This window comes from Opisthocomus hoazin, chromosome 15 (assembly GCF_030867145.1).
Source record: "Opisthocomus hoazin isolate bOpiHoa1 chromosome 15, bOpiHoa1.hap1, whole genome shotgun sequence".
Classification (NCBI taxonomy): domain Eukaryota; kingdom Metazoa; phylum Chordata; class Aves; order Opisthocomiformes; family Opisthocomidae; genus Opisthocomus; species Opisthocomus hoazin.
This window is the reverse complement of record NC_134428.1, coordinates 21,383,303-21,410,295: the sequence shown is the minus strand read 5'-3', so window position 1 is coordinate 21,410,295 and position 26,993 is coordinate 21,383,303. Positions and strand designations below refer to the sequence as shown.

At 39.2% G+C, this 26,993-nt stretch overlaps 1 protein-coding gene across 4 annotated transcripts in view; it reads left to right on the top strand.

The window, feature by feature from the left end:
- CARD11 (caspase recruitment domain family member 11) overlaps window positions 1-26,993 on the top strand; it is a 114,616-nt gene that overhangs the window by 42,621 nt on the left and 45,002 nt on the right. For 3 of the 4 annotated variants that reach the window (XR_012765647.1, XM_009936494.2, XM_075436758.1), the window contains exon 1: window positions 24,023-24,237. The exons of the other annotated variant lie outside the window; for it this stretch is intronic. Coding sequence is in view for 2 of the 3 variants with exons in the window: in XM_009936494.2 (XP_009934796.1) it covers window positions 24,225-24,237 (13 nt within the window). In the remaining variant the exon portion in view is untranslated. Of the gene's footprint in view, window positions 1-24,022; window positions 24,238-26,993 lie in introns of those variants that run through there. 4 annotated transcript variants of the gene reach the window in all.

Here is a 26,993-nt window from a genome sequence, read left to right as displayed (position 1 = left end):
TACCTAAAGTAAAACTGGTGGAGAACTGTTCTGAACACTAAGACATATACCTGGAATTTCACAAGCACGTGGATTTTTTTTCTTTCTCTAAGCAATGCGGCACCAATATGACAGTAGAATTCTGGGATGACATCTTCATGGTACCTTGCATCTTTTGGGTTATGATACTTTGGTCTAGTTGGAATTTGTTCCTGCTTCTCATTAGTAACAGAATGAGCTGCAGAAATGACGTCTGAAGGACCTGTTGCTGACTGCTGGCCTAGGGATAATTCATAACACAGAGGAAGTCTCTGCATTCCTGGAATTTTCATAGGAAAGAGAAAGAAGTCCAAAAGCTTAAAGTTTGTTTAAAAATCTAAGGGAAGGGGCCGTCCATAATGAGGAAAGTCAGTGTGAGTGCACGTTGGTTTTTTTCTTCCCCTTCCCTAATGTCGGAATCCCTTTAGCTTTCTTAGTTTTCCTCTGGCTTAGTTTTAAGCGGCTATTTGTATTATATGGCCATACAGCATCCAGACCAATGGGGTCACACACAGATGTGACTTGCAGTGCTACTGTATTAAAAAAATAAAACTAAAAATAAAAGAAAACACTAGTCTTGGCATACGTGCATGACTATGACTCTGACTTTCCATTTTGTCTGGAGAAAGAAGCTTGAGTTAGTGTGATTCCTGTGTTTGGCCAGAGCGCTTCATTTAAGGTTTTACATCATCTGAAATTCCTTTTGGCTATGATTGCACACACATTCTCACCTATCTGCATTCTGATGTGAGAATTAGGTGCTCTGCTTATGTGGACTTTGGAATTTTTACTTATATTTCAAATTTCATGGGTTTGGGTGGATGTTTGTCCATGACAAGAAATGAGTGGTGCTGTAGCTGCTTGATGAACGTGTAATACAAGATTAGTTAGCATGGAAGTTGTATTATGATTTCAAATTCTTTTGGCAGTAAGAATCAGTTTCCAGGGAATATCTTGATGGGGAGTGTAGACAAACAATAAGTATACAAATAACTAGGCATTGCTTTTCATTGGTAAGGGAAGACTTTTAATTTATGATCAGGTTACAACTACTAATTTAAAGCTCTTAAAACATTTAGAAGGAATTATTTGAAATATTAACATACTTGAAGAAATAAGCCTAGAAAGGGGTAGTTTTACTAATTTAACATTCATTGTCTCTCTGATGCTTCTGCCCTCATTAGAAAGAATTCATGTTATTGTAGCTAAGGGGGTATGGGCTGAACTAAGGCAAGGATCAATAAGGACAAGAACAGTGTCCAAATGATAAAAGTTTCCATCTAGCTGCTCCACTCTTCAATTTCCTTACTGCAAGTAGCCTCTCTAAGAGGGGTAACAGTCCAGCAGTGAAGTATACTATAAACTTGAGAAAGATGAATGATTCTTGTAATTTCTGTCATAAATCTGCCACGCACAGAAACAGGACGGAATTCAAGATCTATTTGTGACAATGACCGAAGAGGGAATCTGCAGGAGTGCCACATGTTTGGATTCTGGTGCTTTGACACAAGGCCTATGGCTTGAATCAGAGGCAAGCTACAAATGTTAGTCCCAAAATATATTGAAAAATATGAGTTAAGAAGAAGCACTTTAGGACTGAAATAGGAGCAAGTGCTCTGGAGCCAGAAAAAACCATATTGCTAAGCACACTGGTTTACTGGAAGGGTGAGCAGTACTGCTTAAGATACGCTAGCAGAGTTGATGAAGCTGGGATTTAGACGAGTTTCAAATGATGACGAAAAGAGTTTTAGCAGAGCTCCTGAGAACTAAACAAGTTTTCTAAAAATACAACATAAGCCATTGTTTGAAAGACATTTGAAGCTTTTTAAAGTGAAAAATGTTACCTTTTGCTCTATTTGTATGAAAAAAGAAAAAACATTAATTGGTATGCAAATAGTGATTGATCCTGACCCAGTTCTTAGCTGTCACTTGTCATCCTCTCAGACAATCGTGCCATTATTCCAGTTCACATAGCTAATATTTACACAACCTGGGATGACAGCAGGAGGAAAGTTCACATAATGAGCTCTTGCCCTCCACTACCCCCTTGCATTTTACTTAAATGCCTGTTTACGCTCCTGCACCTTTGCTTCCGAAAGTTTTCCTGAGGGCCTCTCTCCCTGTAAATGGCCAAGAGGTCACCTAATTTGACATGGACTCAACAGCCTACATGCTAAAAACTTGCTGAATGTTCTAGCCACAGAAAAGCAGCTTTGTAGTGAATAGTGATTGTCACAAAGTGCTGGCTTCTGTGTGTTACAGGACAGCAAGGCTGAGAACATTGGGTTTGGTTTCTTCCTATGAGTAGGTAAGATCTCGGAGACCCAGATATTAGGGAGAAAATGGCTTACGCTGTATGAGTTTCATCACTTAATAATGTGCTAATTATTTTGATCACCCCTGAGAAACTCTCCAGCAGTACAGAGGTACCTCAGTGCCAAAAGAAATGTGGGGGTTTTTTTGAGATCTGCCAGTGGATATTTTAGTGGATATTGTGATGAAGGATGTTACATGGACAGATATAAGTGCTTTGCAAGTAGTGGGCTGAGAGCAGGGATTAATTCTGCCTGCTCTTTCTAAGCGGTGAAATCCTCTCCACGCTGATGTGTGTGCTGAGGCTCTGGGCTCGGGCATCAGGTACCCATACGGATGAACTGCAGCACGAACACCGCAGCAGCTCTGCAACAGCACGGGCAGAGCAGGAGCTGCCTGTGCAGAACTCGGGGGTTAAGAACTGCCTGGTTTGAACAGACGCATTTCTAAATATGTAATATTTGTCTCACATTTTTTTTCAGCGTGGAAAGAAGGAGGCTTTATTTCAGTGATATATTTCTGTGGCATATGCCATGGCATTGTTCCACAAATGCTATCACCACCAACATGTTGCAAAAATACTCAGTTTCAAAGCTCTATGACTGCTCACAAGAAGCCTGAACCTCTCATAACTGCTCAAAGACATTTGTAGAGGAAAACCATACTCTTATGCTATATTTGGAAGAAGTCAGCATTGTGCAACTTCTCTAGTACGTTCATTTCAACTTGTAGTAGTTTGATGCAACAGTTCCTCCTGGTGTTGTTGCTTCTGGACATAGTGTTGCTGCAGGTCTAGGTAGGAAAGGTGCGGCACCGTCTTGTCCTGTGTTGCAACACAGTCAGTCTTCCAAAAGGACACGTTATAAAAGTGCTGCCTGCTTTGCTATTTGTTCTTTGTGTGTATACATGTGCACACAAGCACCTTGCAGTTTCTATATGTTTTGTGTTTTACGTGCTGTAGCTGTATGTTTTGTGCATCTTTAGGCATTTTTAACAATAGCTTATTAAAGAATGATACATGAAGAAGACAACTATATTTGTAACAACAGAAGTACGTGCAGCAATTAAGTACATAATATTCAAACAATGAGCAAGCATGTCTGTAGTGATATCCAATAGTAGAGTAGTTGTTGCTTTTTCTGTACTGTGTTGAAGTGGCAGAGGGGAAATGGTGATGAAGATAAGGATAAAGACTAGTGGCTGTGTGGCATTCCTGATGCACTGCTTGAGGGCTGATAACAGGCTTGGGTTTAGAATTAGTAAAAAGAGTCTATAAATCAGACAAGTGCTTGGAAATTCTGATCTTATATGTTTGGCTTCTGAGATTTATTTTTGTTTGGGTGGTTTTTATTGATTTATACACAATTAATGGCTTACTGGAATTTAGTCTTAGTCTGATGCGGGATGTAGGGATATAGCATAAGGGAGATACCACCTCCTTTCAAATCCCAGAGTTGCTGGAGGTTAAACCCTTGTAAAAAATGTGCAACAAAGGAGTGTTAGGAACAAATTGCCCTCTATTTTCTAATCCCAGTCACCTGGCATAGATCCAGCTTACAAAAATTGAATGCCTCCTGTCACTGTCTTACCTGTGATTTCCTTTTCCAAATTTCAAATGCTTTGCTTTAGCAAATGGAAACTAAGTGTTTATACTGAACATAGGCATTTCTATTGCAGAGTATACGTACTAATTCTGTGAATAACTAAGAGAAAACTTTACTGCCACATTTGGATATCTTATCTTCACCCTTTTTGCCTTTGGTTGTTGTGTGCGCATTCTTAAGGAACACATATTTTTGTCTTTTTCCTCTTTTCATTTGAGTCCTCTTGCAGTTTAGAAAAGTAAAGTTCTTAGATGTGAGAAGTTTTTCTCTTCCGCTTTCAGATATTATTTTAAAGTAAACATCACTCCTCATCAGTTCAGAGATTCATTACATTCCTTCTGAGGGAAATGGGATTTAAGGATATACTCAAATTTAAGAACTTGATTACATTTGCTCAGACATAACTGTAGTAAGCACCGTCTATCCTTGAGTAAGACAGAAGGATTGTATCATTAAATACAGTAAATAATACTTTTCAACAGTTTCTAAAAGAGCTACATTCTTCAGAACTTCAGTGAGAGCAAAGCATCTGATTCCCTTAGTTGCCGTTGAAATCTGTGCTGCTGTGGGTGAGGGGCAATATACACCTTCAAATGAATCAAGGGTGCAAAGGCAACCTAAGCTGTGTCGTTCTTGGGCTATGAGGTGATTAGTTTTACAACCCTGTTTTTCTTACGCTAGCTGGGGGAATGGAGCATTATTTACTGCAATGTTGTGCACATTACAGTTCCAGAAAAAGCCCTCGTAATTCCTGCATATGCCATTATACACCTAAATCAGCATTCATCCTGAACTTGTGCTCATTGATTGCAAAATGTCGTGTACAAGAATATCAAAACTCTCCAGAAATATCTGAAGAGGAGCCAGGATCAGTGAAAGTGAGCAGACTTGGGTGTCTTGGTTATGTTACTGAGGAAGCAGAGTAAACAGTTGCAGTAGCACTAAGATGCTGGTAACTGCACACCAACTGTACCAATATTTTGTCTGAAATAGAGAGCAGGTCAGGTTTGAATTGCAGAGCTGTAATTTATGCGTTGGGTCCTGTGGATTACACAGTCCACTGGATCCCCTCTCCCATGGTTTATGAGGTCATCAGAAGCCCTGATGGAATCAGGGCCCTGTAATTCACAGCATGTTTTATTATATGAATGTACACATACACACTTTTTTTACACTTAGTATAAAATTAAGAATGAAATTAAGGCCCAACCTGAAACTGAATTAAATTCCTCTGACATTAATGGATTGTACAAAGAATACTTCTAGAGTTGAATTGTTTGGTGTCTGTAGATTTAAACATATGCTTTGAGAACAATGGCAGCTATGAATTATTGTAATGGTTCCTTGCACAAGCACAAGAAAATTTAAAAACCAAACACAAAATCACACTCCTTGAACCAAGCATGGGGAAGTGGACTTTACCTACGGAAGGGTGAAATGGAACCTTGTGGGTTTTGAGTACATCACCTTGCAGGGGAACCGCTGATCCAGTTGTGGACTCGAATAGCTGCTGTTATCTAAACATGTTAATGCGACGTTTATCTGCTCTGAGATCTAAGTAAGTGTGGTTCTAAGGAACAGTTTCAGTGGATGCATAGCTTATGAGTAGGGGAACCCAATGTGAGTTTTGCAAGTCTTCCCATGTATATGACAGCCAGTCACATTAACTTATGTTCGGTCTGTACTGTAGCATTAAGGTGAAGATTTTGAAAATACTGATTCCCAGCTCTCTATGAGGATGAAGTGTACATTTTGAGATCCCTTACTTTGCAAAACAGCTGGTTTTTTAATCTCAGTGGTTCAACAGTAGGATACCCACTACAGACATTTAAATAGTGTCATTTGATAAAGAAATTAATGATACATCAGGAAAAAAAATATTTTTTTGGTGGGCATTTCTGATTAAATAAAAAAGCAGCAGTATGTAACCACTTTGTGCCTTAGCAGATTAGAAGCAGTACTATTGGTGATACCTCAGTAGTTGTGAGGGTGAAGTAGAAGACGTTTGCTTCGTTGTATGATGGAAGAAATATGAACGCATATGTGTCAATCATCAGGTGTACAGCCAGAACTGCCAGTGATCAGCACTAACTTTGATTTTCACGGCTTTTGTCAGTTTTAAGTTACATTTATAATGATGTTTTAACATAGTTTTCCGAAAGTAATAGAATCATGGAGAAGAAATGATACCATATGTCACATAAACCTGGATGTAAGAGGTACAATACTGCAGTAATGGGACTTCCAACCTGCTGGGATGCCTTTGTAAATGGAAATTGATTTTCTCAAGGATTCTTTACTGGATGAAATAAATTAAATATACATTTAGTTTTACCAGTTTAAAAACCTCTTTGTTAAAAGAAGAACAGTGATATAGAGACACGTTCTAATAAATTAAAGCAAGATAAATTATATCCAGCAGCTTGCTGAATACCTCAACTTAGGAGACATTTTAAAATCTGAAGAATACGATAGGAGCTTCACAGGAAGATAGCCTGCGGATGTCAGTGAAACACTTTGACGAGTTATGGATTATTTTAGCTTTGAGGATGTAACCATGTGTCTAGGCTCTCTTTTTCCTCTTTTGCTTTATGCTTTTAATTTCATAGCATTCTTCTTGTGAATGTTTGTGTTTCAGTCAGTTTGGTTTAGGTCAGTAAGTCCAAATACAACCTTAGAAATGACAGACAACCTCAAAATGCTACACAGTTTCTACTCAGACACTTAGAGTTAATAGATTTTTAGGACACAGATGAAACTGTTGTACTCATTTTGCTGGTATAGTTTACTACATTAATGATCAAAAAAGTGAAAAAAACAGAATAAAAATGTTAATTTCAAGCACCATTACAGAAATACAATACAATAAAATAAAAAAAATCAGATAAATGTTCATTTGCTGTAAACTGATGGTTGTTAAGAGCCCATTGCCCTAAAGCAAGTTATGCTTGTAGCAGCAGCAGACCTAGGTCACTATCATTTGTGAAATGCAGATTACTTAATGGGGATTTTTGTTAATGTTTTAATAGAAAAAGGGGGTTGATTTAAATAGTTTGTCTTCCATAATGAAGAGTCATCATTGTGATGGTGATTGTGTTAATACACTGTTGCCTGTTGCTTTAGTGGCTAAGACATTCTTGAATAAATATAACAGACTAAAGTCTCAGTGTAACTCAACAATCAGTGTCTTCTGCCTCCCAGCCTGATGCTGGGTAGCCAGTCCTCCAGCTCCAATTGCTCTTCTCTGTGGCCCTACTTACGGAGCTCTGCCTTTCAGCCCCTGTCTTTGTTAGCAAACGGGATCTGAGCTGTGCTGAAAGGGTACTGGTAAGCCCTGGTGTAACACATGTCCATTGACCGACCCTCTGCCTGTTTGCCGGCAGAGCTAATTCTCTAGGTGAAGCTGGAGAACCATGTATTCTGCTTCACTTGTTTACTGGTTCAAAAGTTGTTGCATCATTTAATTATCACAGTAACATAACTATGTCTCCCCAAGACCAAAACTGAACTGCAATCCCTGACAAAGTTCACATGTATAAAAAATTTACAGTATTCAGGTAACCACAGTAGATCTTTCTGTAGGTGCTTCCCTCTGATGAAAATTATGTATAAAATAAAAAGTAAGCAGTATCAAACATAAGGGGCATTCAGCATTAAAACTGAGTAGCGTTTATTGAAACATGGGTCACTTGAGAAGATTTCAGTCTCTGCAGCATTAGTCAACTCAAAATAGGTATCAGAGCTGTTTCTCTGATAAGAACTGAAAGGCACCTTAACTGTTAAAATTTGTTTAAAAACTCAGGTATGAGAAGCTTGCTCAGGTTAAAGCTGTTGAGCATATTTACATCTCAGTCTAGATCTGAGTCTTGTTAATCATTTGGTTTGCATTACTTATAAACATCTAAAAATCAGTCATAAATTTTTCAAAAAACTAGCTGTTGAGTACTGAAGGTATAGTAGGAGAAATGTAACTTGGAGTAAATATTTTTGTAAAATAAAATAACTGCTCTTTTGCGTACCAAACAGGCCTAGTGACACTTCTGATATACTTCATACATTCTGACACTTTTACATTTTCAGCCAGATAAACATGCAGTATACAGCAGAAGTGATTGTATTAGCTTCTTAGTTTCTGCATTGCCTATTGTATTAAATAATGGCTTAGAATAATAAAATAAATCCAGTTCATGCATAAAGATGATTGCGGTAGAATAACAATTATGTGCATGAGTTCAGACCTTGAGTGTAGTACCTTCTGGGAGAAGCCAGACTCCACGTTCAGTAGATGCACGCTCCTATCCTACTGAACTCAAGGGAAATTTATTTCCGGCATCAGAGCGCTGTATAAAGTTCTATCTGCAGAGGTGTGGACACAGGCATTTCTTGCTGAGGGATTCAAGTGAGCTCAACTGCTCTTCCATGAAGAGTTTTACAGTGGAGGCTGTGCAGAAGTTTCACTATGAATTAGAGCGGATGATTTGCTTCCTTCAGTCTCCTTACGTCTTAACTTAGCAAATACTCCTTGCTTTGGATCTCCTTGCATACAGCGCCCCATTGCACAGCAGAAAAGCTCTACTCAATGGGGAGTATTTGTACGCATGCCAGCAAGGAACAAATTTTTCTCAAAGTCAGTTTTGTGCAAGATTAAGTACAGTTTGCAGATTGCAGGGCTACATGTGCAAATATCCACTCTGGGGAGCTTGTAATTGGTAATTTGCCCAGGTATCAAGGAGTTATTTGTGCTGGGAAACATCATACATGACAGCAAGTTGTTTTCAGAATTAAAGGGTATCGTACCTAATTTTGCATCCTATTCATTTTTATAGGTGGTTTTGCTGTGATAAGATAGCAAGATTAAATCCACTAATTTCTGTGGTGCACTTGGAATGCCGTTAAGGGTATACAACAGTTTCATGAACAGGAAAACTACCTGAACAGTGCAGTGACTTGGGTCTACAAACCTGTCCACTTTCAGCGTTGTGAAAAGCATAGGAGTGGAACAGAACAATGTAGAATAGTACAGAATAGAACAGAATAGATGCAAAGCCTTTGTTTTCTTCCCTGTTCACATCCATTTTAACTTCTGAGAGTATATTTCCCCTTTAAACGGTGAGAAAAAATAGCTCAGACAAGCTCCTAGAGAAACCTTAGGAAAGATGTAAAATATTCCATCTGTGAAGCTGTTTGTGATTAAAATATTGACACACAATCAATAAACCAATGAAATTTTACTGAATAAAACTCTGCAGTACTTGCAAAATATTGTAGGATAATTAGTATTGGAATAGTATGAATTAATTTAATCATAGTATTAAAATTACATGCATAGAGTTTGGAAGATTTTAGGCAAAATAAGAATAAAAGACACTTGAGAGATGAACATTCTGCTTTCTCATGGTTCTCGTATAAGTTTGTGCTTTCCAGCTTTCTTGGGCCTTCTTCCAGTAAAGAAAGCCCAATTAGCTCTTTGGGTTACAGGAGTCATTGCTGTTAGGGACAGAGCTGTAAAGAGAAACCTGGGTTTGTGAAGAAATGGATGGAATTGGAAGGGTCCAAGATTATTCCAGGATTTTTTTTTGCCACAGGTGCATGTATATTTGTTCTAAAATAGTTTTAAAGAGAGTTTTTAAACTCATGATGATTTTATTAATTTTGAGGAATTGTTTCAGTGCTTAATAAAGGAATTTGACTATAGGTTTGTATGTGCCTCCATCCAGAATCTCTTTAAAATGAGATTAAGTGAAAAAATAGGTTTTTTGACAGTATGACTTTGTATTACTAGCAGTAGTTCTGCGGTAGTATGCTTATTTATCCACTCCTATATTTGATCACAGCTTTCTTGTGAAATACATCAGCAATACAGACAATGACAATAGCAACAGCAATAAGGGAAGAATGTCTGATCAGCACTACCATAACCTAGACCCCCAAAAGATATCCTCACCTTGTGAAACTGAAACTTTAAAAAGAAGCAGTATTATTTATGATGCTCACAAACAAGCATGCTGGAGGTCAGGGAGCAGTGAAGATAATATCATTCTCTCAAGCTGTAGATATTAACCATAGCTGTATTTAAAAATATTTCCAATTGGAGTGTGATTCTGCATATTTTGTACCCCTATGCAAATGCAAAATGCAGATAAGGTTCTTAAAAAGAGACGTTCAGAATGGCATACACTTGGAAAACACAGAATGTGAAATCCAGAAGCAGTGGGTTGCTAACCTTCTGTGTTCTATGTTTTTTATTGACCCAAAGTGATCTGTTCCTTTATGAACCTAAAGAGAAGACACAACCTCACTAGCATCCATTAACATTTTGGAGACCAACTCTGTGTGGACTGCTGGGCTTTGTGAATGAACAAATGCTCTAAATGAATACAATAAAAATAAATCAGGGATGCTGCATTGCAAAATGGGCTTTGTTCATTTATTTCTGACACGAATGGTTTAGTTTTAATTATTTATAATACTTCACAGTGCATTGGTAAATGTGCTGCAACATATTTTGTAAAAGTAATGAAGTCTTTGAAATAGCAGACCACAGTACAGCTGTCGTGCCCGTTCGGTACAGCGGGGAGCGACCGCTGCGGGGGGAGAGGGAGAGGGAGGTAGGGTTTGCTTGAATTTGCTTGTGGTATGGAAATAACTGCACAGAGACTTTGTGACCTGGCCGTTTTGTTTCTGTTCACACTGGCAGATAGAACTGGCACGTCAGGTGCAAAGAAGAGCTGAGGGCCTTGTGCTGGGGATTATGCAAGTGTTTTGCTGATGAGAGGAGAGCTGCTGCTAGCCCTCCTAGCCCAAACGATGAAGAGCGCTCAGTGGCTGAATAAATCAGTGTCACATGTGCAGATGGTAGAAATAAGCAAGTAATAGTAAGGCAGCTGAGACAGTTGTACTGCTGGGGTTTGGGGAAACTGAACAGAGACAGCAAACGCTGCAAGTGACTGGATATATACGGGAATAAGAAGTTTGAAATTGCAAAGCATTTACATTCTCTGGTTTCATGGTTTCAGATCATTGCCTGCTCTCTTAAGTAGGCCTTGGGAAACAAATAAGGACTTGGTTTTGGAGGCAAAGTTACCTTAAACAACCCCAAATCTCTTTCATATGATTTTGCGTGGGAACTAAGGAATGGAATTATCTCTTTTCATGCAGGAGTCAGGAAAACAGTAAGGTAGTTGGGGAGGGGAAAAAAAAAATCTCCAATAGAGGCAAGTATAATAATTTAATCTACAGTAAATACAAAAGTAATGAGCAGAACTATATTTTAATCCACCTTTCATTTTATCCAGAGCCTGGAAGTTCATTTTTGATTCTGAGTCTTCTAGCTCCTATTGAGTTTGTGAACTCTAAAACCATTCCGTTTCAATTTTCTGGGTTTATTTTTAGTACTTTTTTGTAAGTTTGAAGTCATTAGGTATCTGAAGAAGCAGCTAATCTATGAGATGACCTGCTCTGGATCCATGTGGAGGTAATGGAAGACATTTGGGGAGGGGGGGCGTTGTTACAACTTGCTCGAGGCAGCGATAACAATCATATAGGCACATCATGGAAGGAGTCTTATTTTTACCTTTCATGTGAAAAAATCCCCCACTCCAAACCCTCTGCTTTTCTCTGTGTCCATTGTTGCATTGATAATAAGGTGGCTAATGTCTTACCCTGGACTGGATGAAATGTTGGATATGCACAGCTATTTATGATGAATGTTCTTTCTCCTTTTCCTCCTGATTTTACCTTGCTTTTCACACTATTGATATATTCAACACTGGAAATAATCCAGAGAAGTTAGTGTCTTCTTTTTACCACTCTATGATATCAGATACATCAATATAAATATGGAGATGCTGTACAAAGGCAATCAGATTTAGTCTGGATTTATACATATGCAAATATTTTACTTCTCAATAGTACTTGCTGCCTTTTGCTCTAGCAATCATGTTAATCTCTGATGACTTTGGAGAAGACCAGAAATGTTAATGAATAGCCCAGCTTGTGTAGGTTCTAGGATCTTAGAATTTATGGAATATGCTTTGCAGGCTACTTTATTGTAATATCTTTCTCATGAAGCCACCTTCCTGGATTAACAGAGGATTTAAAATACAAACCTTGATGCTGATCCTGCAGAGACTTATTAATGGCCTTAACTTTATGCACTGATTCTTCAGTAGGACTGTTCACAGTATGGAAGGGTAAGAACCTACATGAGACTTTGCAGAATTGAGATCCAGAATGCTAACTTTGTCTCAGTCTTCTTCCTTAATTATAGTAGTGCTCTATTTTCAGGGACAATTGCTAGCTACCTCAGTTACAGATAGCTGCAGAGCAGCAGGTTCTGTTTGTTCATTGATCCTACAATCTCTGACTTTACAACCCTGGTATCATCCAGTCACTGAACCTACAGACCATGCTTATTTTTATTTTACTCCCTTTTGCACCATGACAGAATTAATTACTCTTTGCTTCTGACCATTCCAGCAGCATAGCTGTGTGCTGCCTCCTCTTCCTCCTTTTCCCTTCCACAGGAGTGCTGAGTATTCATTAGAAAAAAAGAGAGGTGCTGTCTGTCATACCCAAAGGTGTCTCCTCCATCGAAAGTCTCACAGTGGGTTACTCTAAATTCTGTAATTGAAAAGAAGCAGTTGACCTTTGTAGTGCCCCTTTCTCTGCTCTCAGGGTCGTGCCAGAAAGAATCCTTCCTTACTGCATTACCTTCACCCACTCACAGCATATGGAGACATTCTGAATTCAGCTGAAAATGATGTGTATGTCTCATTCCAGAAATAAGATTTTCCCAGTATCTGTGCCATATAAACATTCCACTGCATATTTTGATACTTCTCCCTATCACCCCTCCTCTCTTCAAGGACAGCAAATTCCTGTAAGGTCTTCTGTAAAGATCATGTGTTCCTCTAAGCTTCTCATAGCAGACATTGTGTTCTTGCTTCCCTATTGTAAAATTGATGAGATTTATACAAACAAAAGTAGCTGTCCCTGGTGCACTGATTCATCCAAGTGATGTAAAGCTGAAATGTTACAGATCAGCCTGCAGTAATTTTGTAGGGGTACCATGTAATGAGCCGATAAACCACACAGTTACTGCATTCTCAGATGTCATTTACTTTCTGCAGGGCAGGGAAAACCAATATGGGGTGAGCAGTAATGGTCTCCAGCAACTATAAAAGCAAAATGAAAAGTGACACTTTTCAACTCTGCAAAAAATAAAAGTGAGCTCTCCTTCTCCACTCCTCTGAACACTTGAGTTTTAGCTTCCAGCCAGGGCTGTCAGTTTAGACTAGACTCAGCACAGTGAAAATCTCTGCTGAAAGCATTGTATCCTCATCTTAATCTTTCTCCTCATTTTTTAATTCATGTAAATTCATCTTTACTAGGCCTTTATTTACTTACTATCACACTTGTTTTGTTCCTTATACCTAAGGCATCCACAATAGTTTCCCATATGGAAAAAAGGTCGGACTGTGATTTTAATATAATAAGGATCAAGTTGTGCTGTGTCTTATCAGGGCACTTCTTGTTTGCCTGTAGTGAGAATATCTGGGTCTGTTCTGTAAAATTTCAAGTCCTGTTTTTTTCTGCATGTGTAGGTCAATATTACTGAGCTGCTTTTCTTTGGGAAAAATAATAACTGTTGAGAACCTCAGATGAAGGGCTCATGGAAGTGTACAGTACTATTTATAGCAATGTCTATTTCTTAGTTTTTGCTGAAAGCAGAACACTACCACTATCTTTAGAAATGTAAACTAATTCCTGGTCTGTTTCAAGAACTCAGTACAAAATCTCCCCCATTGTCTGCATATTTGTACTTTCATCTTTACTGATTCTTCTGCACCTGCTCAGCAGCCTGTTCCACCAACATTCTGTGTCCAAGGTTTGGTTTTCTGTTCTGTCCTTTTGCTCCCATCATCTCAAGTACAATATTCACATGTGATTTTTGGACTACCTGCAGATTCCGTATTTAAAGCTTTCTCGTCTTCCTTGCTGTCACCTCTATTATTCTCTACGAAGTCATCAAGTACTGGAGTATTTCTCATACACACCTTAGACCAGTGACTGCTGTATAGTTTTTGGACCAGAACAGTGTTCTGCATGTACGAAAGAGTTATAAGACAATTTCACTACCCTTCATTTTCGATTAGTTTTTTTGCTTCCTTGTCGATACAGAACTACGGAGACCTATAGCTTTGGGGCAGCAGATCTTCATCTGCTGGCTGCTAACGGCTTGTACATTTTTCTTTGCAAAGAATTATGTTTTCTGAAACTTACGTACCCATCTTCACAGCTCTGCTCTTGTCTCCAAATCCTGCCTGTTTACTACATTATTACCTGGTTACTTTTCTTCTATTTCTATATACAGGCTGTGTCCAAGTGTGAAACATTTTCTAGACCTTCTGTATTAAAAAAGAAATTAAATGGGATTATACCCCTGTATGGAGGATTACCCAACCTCTTTCTCATCCTCCATTAGCTTCCAGAAAATTGCAGCCTGTCTCTCTGTTACTGTCATGTGTTGGCTTAACTCTCTGTGCGGAGAATATTTGATGTATGCTCACTATTATAGTAGGATATTATTTACCAAAGTTAATCTCGCTTGTACTACCTTGAAAGTCAATATGCAACTTTTAAAAAAGTGTATAGGGATCCTCCAGTAAGTATTAATTTTAACTAACTTACAAATGTTCAAGAACCCCAGCCACACATTAAAGAGATGACCAGAAATATCTTGCTGGAGAAAGCTGCCATATACTAAACCTCGGTTTGTTTGGGGGGAGGTCACATGAAAGGGCATCTGCTGATGCCTGTACAGGCTTTGTGTGGTGGTTTGTTTCAGTTTCAAAAGCTGGTCGCAGTTCTGCCATCTGTCTTATTCCCATCTCTGACAGGCAGAACTAAAGATAGCATTAGTGTAAAGGTTTCCAGCCTGTTAGAAATGCAAGCCTTCTCGTTTCCTTCCCGTTTTACCCTTCCCACTTCTCTTGCCTGCACGTGGTCCAAGAGCCAGGCGAGGACTTCGTGTTTTTCTGTAGCATTGTGCTTCCTGAAAGAGGACCCTGAGGCGCTTAAGCGCTGCTGGACTCTAACCCCTAGTCACATGCAGGAAAACGGTTCAATTGCCTCAACCTTTTTTTCCTTTTTATTTGCCTACTTCTGAATTCATTCCCATATTGGAAATAATATATACTTAATTCAAGAATGTACTGTTACTGAAATAAATTTTTATACAAAAAGACAATTTCTAAAACTAAAAGCCAAAGAAAAATCAGATTCTTTGTTTCAGCTCCTCCTTTCAACATTTTATGAGCATCTAGCAGTCACCAGAGTGAGTCTCTGTAAGGGCAGACTAGGACAGAGATTTCAGAGAACGCTTACTAGGAAACCAGTTCCCTAATGTGTCAATAGAAGACTGATAGTTTTCCGAGTACCTTAGCTCTCAGCCATCATGACAAGCTATCGTCAATTTGTTAGTCTCTCAAGACCCAAACCATAGTATTGTGCAAACACTTGACTTTTTCCCTGGGAAGCTGGCAGAGCTAGAAATGGATTACTGACCATTCTTGAAGGAAGTTTTCAGTCTTGTTTATGAAGTGGATGATGCTAAAAAAAACTTGAATCGCCTATTAATGAGCTGTTATATACAGTGAAAGCAAATATACTCCCACGCACACATTCATTTTTCATGATCAGAGAAATACAAACACCTGCGGTATAACATGAATGACTGCTGTTCAGAAGAAAGGAAGGCAACTCTCTGACAACAGGTATGTAATTAGTAAAAGACTGTATGGAGGTGTATTTTGAGAAAGAACTGTTTCATTGTGGATAAATCTTCAGGATTAGTGTGAGTAACAGTTAAATTCCTCAATTATATTGGAGTAGAGAAAGAGCTCAACAAATCCATGACAGAATATAGAGTATAGTTTGTTTCATCATGTAAGGATAAGAATTTGATACAGTAGTTGCAAAGGGACTATATAATTCCCTAAATCCTAATATAAAATGGTAGTTCCCTCTTTCTGTCAATACTCTTAAGATTATTTCTTCTTTGTCTCACTGAAAGTCCAATTTAGGAGTCACTGGCGTTTCTTAAAATTTATGGTTTTTACTCACTGGAAGTTTAAGCCTTAAAGTCTCTAGAAGTTTTTCATATTTTGGTGAGCCAAAATGGGATAAGTGCATAATTTGACATCTTTTCAGAAATAGCCAATATTGTTCCTTTGTTTTATCCAAAACTTTTTAGACTCTTAAAGGGCACTGTGCAGTGCTGTAAATTTTAGACAAATACATTTTTTTCAGATTACACTCTTACATGAAGGGACTGTGTCCATCTCTACGTTCTTTCCCTCCTGTAGACATAGTATAACGTAGGCATACTTCTGTGAATGAATGGGGGTTAGTAAGCTGAGCAGTGAGCTTGTGTGTTTTACACAAGAATCAGGTAATTTACACATTGAACCAGGTAATTAGCGTAATGTCTCATAAAATCAGACTTCAGTTTTATTAGATATCATTAACTATTAATGTAATAAATTTAAGAAATTATTACAATCATGGCAATCTGGCTCTACAGACAAAACCTAGACTCAGCCTATGTATGCTTAAATTAATTTCATTTCCATTACTCATTTTGATATGTGGTATCTGCATTGTATTACATCAGGTGCATCAGAAGTAACTCCATGAATGACAAGTGAATTACTGTTTATTACAAAGCTTATGGCCTGTAATGTGTGTGGGCATGAGTATTGGAATGAAATGAAATGAAAGCTCTATATATAGATGTAAAAGTATTTAATATTCTAACACAGAGCTGTCATGCACTAAGAAAGCATAGCTTCCAGAAATCTATACCATTGTTTCAAAGAGAAATATTAAAGGTATTCATTTATGGATCAATAAATAGCAGTCGTATAGTTTTATGGCTATGTTTAATCTCACATATGTAAAATATTTAGTGATATATGACCACTATTCATATGCGTCATAAGAGCTCTTCTACAAGAACGCTTAGCGTCCTTCCCTTGGGAGCTACACAACTAAAAGGAAAATGAACATGAGAGCTTGGAAGAACAAATACATCCAAAGATGAAAAAATAATTTATAAGTAACAAGTCATAGAGAAATCACACATACTGACGGAGTATAACATCAAGATTTGTGTAAGCTCAAGGCTATGTTGTAAGCCATGCAGACCAGTTCAGTCTAACAGGCTTTGAAACACTGCTCAAGAATTCTCCACTATCTACTGCTTCTGCCCTGTTTTCCAGTGCTACGCTGCTCCTGCTTCCATAGGCATTCCTGTCTCTTGCTTGGAACACATCGTATGTTCATAATGTGCCTATGACACCTCTGCTTTCAAAAATTATCACTGCTGTTTTGGCAGAATACCCGTGCATGTGATGTTGGCTGAATCTTGTTCTATTTTAAAGAAAAAATAAGGAGAAATAAGGCATAATGACATGGTAATATCTCAGTCTGACCTCTGGTCTCTGATAACTTTTACATCAAACTACTGACTTAGCCCAAGGTCCTTTTGGCAAATTCCTGTTTCTTAACTGTATCCGTGTCTGCTCTGTAATGAACCAACTCCTGTTTCTGCAGTGGCTTCTTTGCAAGAGAGGAGGTCTCTTTCCTTAACGATGGGTTCAGTTTTGAACTTGGGGAAGATACAGTTTCTGTTCTCTGGCAGAGATGGATCTTTGGTTTGACTCAGTATAGTAATTCTTGTTTTTATAGCATTTGCTTACGATATGCTCACGTGGGGTTTCTTGTTCTGGTTTTGACACATCTCATTTAGATAACAGTTCCAAGTTCAAAGATGTCGCGGCTGTCTTTACAGATGAGGAAAGTGAAGCACTCTAGACTCTTAGATTATGTGAATCACAGAGGATGTCTGTACAATACCTGTAATGGAAGTTAAAAAGTCCTTAACTTCCAGGTCTGTGCTGCGTTCACGGGATATTTAAGCTATGGAAAATGGCCCCTTACCATTCAAACTCTGTGGATTAATATAGAACTCTTGTTTTAGATATTGTATCCTTTATGTTATTAATTAACCCTGATTTTTTTTTTCTGTTGGGCATATTGTCTCTGAGCGTAGCACTTAGCATAAGTTTTCCTTCTTCTTACCTTTTAAAGAAGCTGCACTGAATAAAAAGGGGAAAAAATGTTGAATACAAACCATTAAAACTCTGTAGTTGTTTTCAATTTGTCTCTATTAAAAAGATGCATACATTTTTAATTAGGGTAAATGTTGACCTATAAAGAAGACAAGAAACCTTCCAATTTAAAGCAAACAAGCAAGAATAAGTAACTCACCTGTCCTTGCATCTACTAAATTTCAGGTTTGATGGATCATCCTTCAGAGTCCAGATATGTTAAATCCTTCACAGTCTAACAATAAAAATACATATTGACAATGCTACTATTGCATAAATGGGGAAAAGATGACCTTGTGTTTTAAGCAGCAGATGAGATATGGGACTAATTAATTTATTTAGAAACATTTTTAACAAAAGTTGTTGAACTAAAATTATTTTTTCACTACATTTTCTAGTGACAATGATCTCAACTCTGTTGAAGTTTTTTGCAATAATAGTGATTATATTCCCTTCTGTCCCCATTTATTTTAACAAAAAATGTTATTTTACAAGTGTTTGCCTTGGTTCTTTAACTTTTGCCTTTTTTTTTTAAATAGTCCATAAGTTGTGGGTTTTTTTAATTAAAATTAGGTGAAAAAAATGTATTTATTAGTTTTAACGCTGATTAAATAATCCTTTCTTATCTCCCCAATACTTCGTCTCATCATCTGTTGAGTATGGGTATGAATATCTAACTCATTGGTTGCTGTGAAACTGAACCATTTGTCTGGAAAGTTTAAAGATCCTTGGATTTTAAGCCCTATGCACATATATTTAAGAGTGTAAGGAGCAGTACAAGGACCTGAGCTATGGCTTATGCCCAGTTTTGATGAATAATATATGTGTAGTGAAAAGAGAATTGTTGGAGTAATCACTGAATTAACTCTGACGTTTCTGGAAAGAGCATCACAGAGCCTGGATCTTCCTTCCCTTTGGCCCCAGGAAGAAACAGGACAGACTGGGTTCTTTGCTCAGTGAAGGGCTGGTCTTTTGGCAAGGCACTATCCTCTGTGCTGTGGGTTGTGAATCCTGCTCCTGGCGTGGATTTGAACCTAACTTTTCCATAAAAAGGAAGGTGAATATGCTAACAGCTGACACAGACAGATAAATCCCCTAATACTGTCGAACTCGACAGAGACTGTACATTTTGTGCAAAAATACATAAGCTCCAACACTGTCAAATGAAAGAGAGAATTTTATACTATCTGTTCCCTGCTGATATATGTTTGGCTGTCATCTTATTTCATAGTTCAGGCAATTGAAACACTGTTTAAATGTGTATCATAAACCTATAGATGAGAACATTTGCCTACTGGATTTAAACCATTACCCCCGAAGGTGTTAAAGAAACCCTGCTGTGTGTTGCTTTTTTGAGATCAAGGGGCATTTTTGATGTTAATGCCTAGAAAAGGCAGATGAACACTAACAGCTGCTTATTCACAGTCTGGTGAATTGAATAGGGAAATACTTCTGTTCTGGAAGTCAGATCTCCAGAGAAAAATGATAAACTGTGAGCATCTATAAGTAAGAGTGATAGTCTCTAAGGACAGTTGAGCAAGGCTGATAAGATAAAATATGTAAAACGTGGAAAATATTTAATACTTCTGTTTCTCTGCTCTAAAGAGTTGGAGGGGTTGTGTTAACAATATATACGGTGCTACTGTGCTCAGGCATGCAGGAGAAATGCAATATATTAATTCTCAAATCACTAGTTTGTGAAACGCGTTTCTGGTATCCAGGGATTTTCAAGACTGTTACACTGCTGAGGAGTCAAGGGCAGTCTCCTCATGGGCTGGGATGGCTCTCCTGGGGGAAGGAGGGAATAGAAGAAAAGGAACAGCAGATGAAGAGCTGGACAGTTTAGTGTTTCTCTGCTTCCAAATGCTGATTTTTTTTTTTTGGCACTTCAGTCTGCAGCTATGTAAAGCTCTCTAGTGGCTTCATTTCTGAATTATGGCCTGTCTTCCTGAGTGCTGATGATAGGAAGTCGTGGAGTACAAGGAAAACCTTCACTGGATAAACAATTTTTACATAATTCCTGTGGGACAGACAGAAAAAGCAGCTTTGCTGATAGACCCCAATAACAATGTTATGGTATGAAAGTCACTTTGAGCAAAATACTTAGGAGGCCAGCAACAATGTGGAGCAATATCTAAGATGCCAAATCTTCTCCACTTTTTCATCACTCTAATGGAATAACAGAATAACCTTTGAAGTTTGCTGGCTTTTTTATGCAAGGATCCCAAAGCAACAGCCTGGAGGAAGGTACAGCACCATCAATGGGCCTAAGGTGCTCTTGCTATTCAGATTTTACCATCAGGGCTTAGGTCATGCAGAATTAGAGTAACTGGAAAGAACTAAATACAATCTCCTTTTCTGAAGTCTCTTTGAAAGAGGGAGACAGCAAACATAGCAGGTGTGTCCTGGCAGGTGACTTTCATGTGAGGCGAGTTCCGTAGCAGGCAGAGGTGCAGTTCATTGTTTCCTGTATCAATTTTAGTGAAAGAAGACTGAAAAGCCAAAACAAACAAACAAACAAAAACATAAAAAACCCTAATTTTACCCCTTAACTGGGCAGCTAGCTAAACTGAAAGTTCCTGTGGGTTTGTTTTGCTGATGAGAAAAGAAATAGATGACAGAGGCCATGTAACTCTTTGAGGCATTCGGTTTTATTACAGGAAAAAAAAAAAAAAAGGAAAATTTCCTGCTTCCCTGGGTGGAATGGGTCAAAAATAACAAAAGACAGTTTAATCAAACTTCCAAGTGTTCTTTTTTCCAGACAGACTGCTTAGGAAAGCTCTTTTTGGACTTCTTCTCAACACCATGTTTACAATGCCTATTTTAGATGTCTTTCTAGTTTTTGACTTCGTGTACAAGTCTCCATTGTTGCCGCTCTCTGTAACTCCGCCAGTCAAGGTCCTACACCCTGCGTTTGGATCAGGAAAACCCTGATTCAAACTCTGCAGCTTTTTGCCACATACCTGTATTTTAGGTGGAGCACCTGGATTTTCTTGAATTTTCTGGTTGCCTAACAGAACATAATTACTTTGTATACTTACATTGTGTGAAACACATGACTTCAGTTTACCAGCCTCAAGGAACTGTAACCTCAACCGTAACATTTTTATAGCTAGAGAGAATTTTTTAAAACTGAAAACTGGGATTAAGATTGTAAATTCTTATAAAAGAAAGTTGATACTCAGTTACATGTGGCTTTGTGATTGATGACTGGATCCTGCTCAGCTCATCTCAGTTTGCCAATAAAGTCTTTATGAGAATTTTAGGTCCTTTGAGTTGCAGTGATAGACTCCTTAAAGTTGCTCAGGCTCCACTGCGTAACTGCTTCATCTCTAGGGCATCACTTTAGGCCCAATGAAATGTGGGATCTTCTTTAAAACAGTTATTGTTCCTTTTCAAAGCTGTTTGTAATCTACAACATGAAGGAAAACAAAAGCAGAAAGAAGAACAAACAATAACACTGCTTGACTGGGGGGCAGTTTTATAGTCTACTGCCTAATATTCTATTTGCTGAAGAAATCCATGACAGAAGGAGAAAGCTATAACAAGACTTGGTGAGTTTTGACTTGAATTTCTAGCATGTTTTTCCTTTCAGGTTAGGAACCGTGTGTGAAAGTTCTGTGGTTTTTAAATCGAAGTGAAGCGACAAAGCCTTCTGCCAGCAGAGTGAATTTCTCTGGTTGTGCTTAAAATGGTTCCTCTGTTGCATGCACAGATCAGCTTCCTCTAGGAAAGCAGTAGAAAGCTTGGCTCAGAAATAACTTATATTGGTTTTGATGGAATAATTGTAGGCCACAATTCTTATAGCTATATTTCACAGTTTTTCTCCAAAGTATCCCTGGCTTTCCCCAAGTCAGCAACTGCAGAACCTCCCCCATGAAGTTGTCACATGAATAGATTTTTGGCTGCTCAAAGCAGGAAGATTTCCTGCGCCTTGTCGCATGCAGCTCGCAGGTTTGTTCAAAGGCGAAGTTTGGTGAAGTTGTACAAGAATACAAGTAGCACATAACAGTGTAGTCCTCACTTCAAAAATATCACTAGGGGCATAGCATGTACTGCTGTTGCTCAGTGGGAGAGAAAAGTTCCTGCCTTCCTTAGTCTTCAAGCTCTTGATGTGGAGAACTGAAATCCTTTCCAGAATCTCTTTCAGTATCATCCGTGGTTGAACTTAGGCCCTTACCAGTCCAGGTACAGGCGTAAACATGTGAAATTAGAGGAACAGTAAGGGAGAATTAAAGCAGAGCTGCCCCATGCATTTTGCTGCCTGGAATATATTCTGCTCCCTGGTGATTTTCACGAGCTTCAGGTTTTCAGTTTGGTAAGAACACTTTTGAGTGTTATTGTAATGACACTTTGAGCCATGTATTTTCTCCCTTACATTTCTTTTTATCATCTCACTTCCTCCATTCTGTTGTCTTTGACGCTGCTGTATCCTTTGATAGTTTTTCCACTGTACTTTCTTACTTACTTTCCGTTCGTTGTGTTTTCCTTTATTCTCTAACAAGTATTTTTTCCTTTCTCATTCTTTCACTCCATTACTATCATCATGCTTTTTCCCTTCCCACATTCCTAAATGATCTATCATAGGTTACTTACACTTATTATTCCTAGTGTTTCTGCTTTTATTTCTGTTAGTTTCTCTCATGAGATAAAAACATATCTGTGCACATAGGAACACAGTTGCTTTCTTCTAGCCGCAGTCATCTTCGCAAATGTGCATCCCTGTTACCACATGTGACTCTTCCTCCAAGGGGTTCTTGCTGGGATTCTCACATATTCAGAACCTGTCGCTGACTCCAGTGAGGCTTCACCTGTGTGCATTACTCAGTGCAGAGGGTGAAGCTGAGGAAGCGACTGGGGTAGAGCAGTATCCGTGCCTTGCTTTCCCCCTCGAGGGCGAACATGTGATAGCAGAATGAGAACCAGCACAGTATCATGCAAGTGAGTCGAGCTAAGGATCCCCGAGCAAGACAGCCACAGCACCAAAGGACATTTCTGGCAGTGGTGGTGACTCCTGGTTCTGCAGCGAGAGGACTGGCTGACTTTCTCTTGTTGGCTTGGCTGTGGAGGGAGGCTCTTAGCTGTAGCCTGGCGGGTAAATGTCCTCAGCGAGACCCATGATAGTTGGATTTGCATGTGTGGCCTTAAACCTGGAGTTCAACATTAAAGCAATACAAGATGCTGCTGCTTCTTTATGTCAGCAGAGACTCCCTCTGGAAAACACATTGTTTAAAATATCATTCAACTGTAAAATAATTAAATGTTTGCATAAAGCAAACCTTTTGACTAGCTTTTTAGGGAAAGCAGCTATTAGTAAAATAGATGCTTTCTTGAAAAGCCTTTTAAACCTTGGGAAAACCCAGAACTCCTTCTGCCTGGAACTGTTGTTCTTGAAACTCTGTTTTGTTCAGTCCTTTCTTCCTTTTTTCTTTCCCGTGTGCTTTCTTGCCAGCATGTGCACAGAGAAGTGAGGGCTGCTGCTTTGTGGTCGGAGAGGCAGGGCAGCGGTGAGACTGGCGTTCAGCAGGTCCCCTTTTGCCTGAGGGAAACGTGCGCTGCAAGTCTGGAGAACTAGAAGTGAGGCAGTGGAGACAGCCTGGTTTTACTGTCTGAGCCAGTCGTGTTTGCTGCTGCCGACTCTGCCTGCTGTTCTTCCTGGGGAAGGGGCAAAAGTGGCTCGTTATTTGCTTAGAGTGGTACTTCAGGGCTCTGCTGTCACCTGTGTGCAGAGTCATTTGCAAACAGGCTGTATCGCCGGGGAGCAGAAATGTGTTTTTTTTAAACCCTAAGCAGATTTATAGTCTGGTTTCCTGTCAGATCTTTGCATTTTCCTTCTCCGCCCCTCCCAGCCTCTGACACACTTTTTCTTACTTTCTGTGTCACTCTTTGCTCATTCTGACACCAGTGCACTTGCCACCTTTATTCCTGATTCTCCCTAAACTTTCAGCACTTTAGGAGCCAGGGGTTGTTTTGCTCCTTGTGTTTCCTTTACTTTTCAACAACTGCAGAGCGCAAATAACCTCTCCAAGGCTCCTGGAGAGACACGGACAATTGCATGGAGGCGACATAGGGAGTTTCAGCCTGCAGCAGCTGCAGCAAGACAGCGCGGTCACTCATGAGCACCCAAGGTAAGGAAAGCAGCCTCAGATCAGCTCCACCTCTCTGCTGGCTAGGACAGCACTTGACTCTTATCACTACGAGTTCCACTTTCACCTTTCGCCTTTTTTGTGTTCATTTTCAAGAGTATGTTTCTTTGAAAATGATTGCGTTTGCACCTTCCTTGCCCTGAACAGGTCTCGTTGTGCTTTGAATACACGGAGCTCAGGGTTCAGTGAGGTAAACAGGCTGTAGCTGGAGGTGCAAAGGTGTTCTTAAAGAAAGCGTGCACTGGGGAGGAGAGCTGAAATGGAGCTCCAGAGAGGGGAGATGATCGTCAGCACTGGCCTCCAGGGAATTACTGGTTCTACCCATAGTGTGTTATGCCCTAGCCTTTTCTTTAAACTTCTTCACTAGCTTTCTGTTAACTAATAAAATCTTTCTTCTTTGTTTTTTTTCTCTTTTAATTTGTTCTTGTCACTTTCTTTATTCTTTTCTTAACCCTAATGTATCTCTTATTATCTTTTTCACCACCTTTTTATGCTTGTTTTTCATCAAGCGTATTTTCAGTGTGACAAATGTTCCCCTTGTTCATTCCTTTCCTTTCCCTCCGCCTTCTCTTTCTTGCCTGTGCAGCAGACTGTACATCCTCCCCCATGTTCTTAATCTTTCGCTCCTTCCCCTCTGTCAGTTCCCTCTCTGTCTTGTGTTCCCCTTTCCCGCTGCTCCCCTGGCTTCTCACACGCACTCCTACTTCCTGCTCCATCCGCTTTCTCGTGCGCACAGCATACGTCGCTGCCCTGCAAAGTTTACTATGCACACACAGCGGTGTTGCCTCTCCGCTGGCTTGTCCTTGCACACACGTGCCGCTTTCCTGCCTGCCCCTTTCATGTACGTGTGTGGGACTGGCAGATTTGCAGGTCTGGGGATGCATCCCGAAATACAAGTCTTTTATACTTGCACAGCTTCCTTCCAGTTCTCAGACTTGTATTTAGTCATTCACAACGAATAACCACTGTCATCCTGTCTCTCTGTTTCTTTCTGTCTCACAAACAGGATTTTCTAACACCTATAACACACCATAGCTTCCTCTCCGCTCGCGAATAGAGCCTGCCCTGACTTTGTGTGTCCTGTCCCTTCTCTTTCTATCATCCCACTCCTTCCTAAGTCCTTACCACAACTCCCCACCAGGTTTCTCTATCTGTTTTTATCTTGCTGTTACATTCATTTTGGGAGGAACTACTGATGCAGATGGGCTTACTCTGTGCAGTCTTAGCATCCCCGCTGAGTACCTGTAGGGGAACTGGAGGAAGTACTGCAGTCGCTCAGCTCCGCTTTCCTGTGCAGAATACGCAGGCTGCAGCAGAGTAGTGATGGAACTGAAGGCAGATGAAAAAAATGGGAGAACACAATTCAGAATGACTTTGGAAAACTGTAAAAATAGTTCTAGGTGATCATCAGCCTTTTTATTAAACTTAATGAAGTTTTAATCTTCCTACCCCACAGCAGAACTGGTCTCACACTGGTGTCATTTTTGTACCGTTGATTCCTGTGGGATTTCAGATCTCAGAGGTAGAGGTTCTCAACTCTAATGTTGTAGTGGGAGTAACTTTCCTCCTAGGATCTGGAAACAGATCATTTCTTTTATAGCAGATATACTGGTGCATCACTAAGATCAGGCATGGCTAAACACTGTGTCCAAAGACAATATCTGGTATTATTCCTTGTTTAAGTTTGTAAGCTTTGAACCAGATATGACAAATAAGTACATTTCTTTGACGAAACCTTTTAGCCTCACCTTCTTAAGCAGGAATGTTGAGATTGAAGATTTATTTCTAGGGATATTCTGATGTGGGCTTTTGGGGACTGAATAAGGATCACTTATTAAACTCCGCTGAATTAATAAGAGAATTGTTATGTAGGAGAATTCTCTTAGCAATATGTCCTGCTCTCTCAAATTGTCCATCTCCTTATGAGTGAAAGGAGCTTAATTTATATGTTTGCAGTTATAATATATCCTTTCTGATTCAGAGCTAGCAAACTGTGGCCTTTGAGATGTGAGCATTCTCTTCTGAATACAGAAGCAGTTACATTAAAGTATCTTTGTCTTTTGGATCTTGCAAAAAGTCCACAAGCCTAGAACAATAAGAGATGTTCATTTCATGACACTTTCTTACTCTCTTACAACTCGTGATGTGAAAAGTTTTTGTGTTCCTTTTAGTCATTCTGCAAAACTTGTATGAAGACTTTATGCTTTGTTTTTTTCAGTATTCTGTGCCCCCATTACTTGTTCTTTCTGTAAGGCCTTGATAGCTCCCAGAAACAAATCGGCTGAGACAACATCTCTCTCTCTCTCTCCCCTCCTCCCTCTTTCCTTTTTCATCATGATAGTTTGCTGTATGTTGAGTTAAAATGGGCATTGTCATAGCTGGGTTGTGATGGCTGCAAGGGGATGTGAAGCCAGAATTTTCTTTTTTTGTGTGTGTGACTCGTTTCTCGAGTCTGGCAGAGGAGAAATTTTAGCTGGAAAGAGCTTGGAAACTTTCAATTGTAGCCAGCAAATTGCTATATTGAGAGGCTCAACCCCAGAACAGAAATTCAGAAAATATTTGACTCCCTGTTCTTACACAAATAGTTACTTCTAATTAGATTTAACTCTGAATTAAGAGAAAAATAAACTTTCAACATGGGTGAAAAGAGAACCATCCAACAGCATGCATCTGTTAAAATTAAAGGCAGTTTGAACCTTCCGTAGAAGGGTGCATCCCAAATAACTGGGATATGCTGA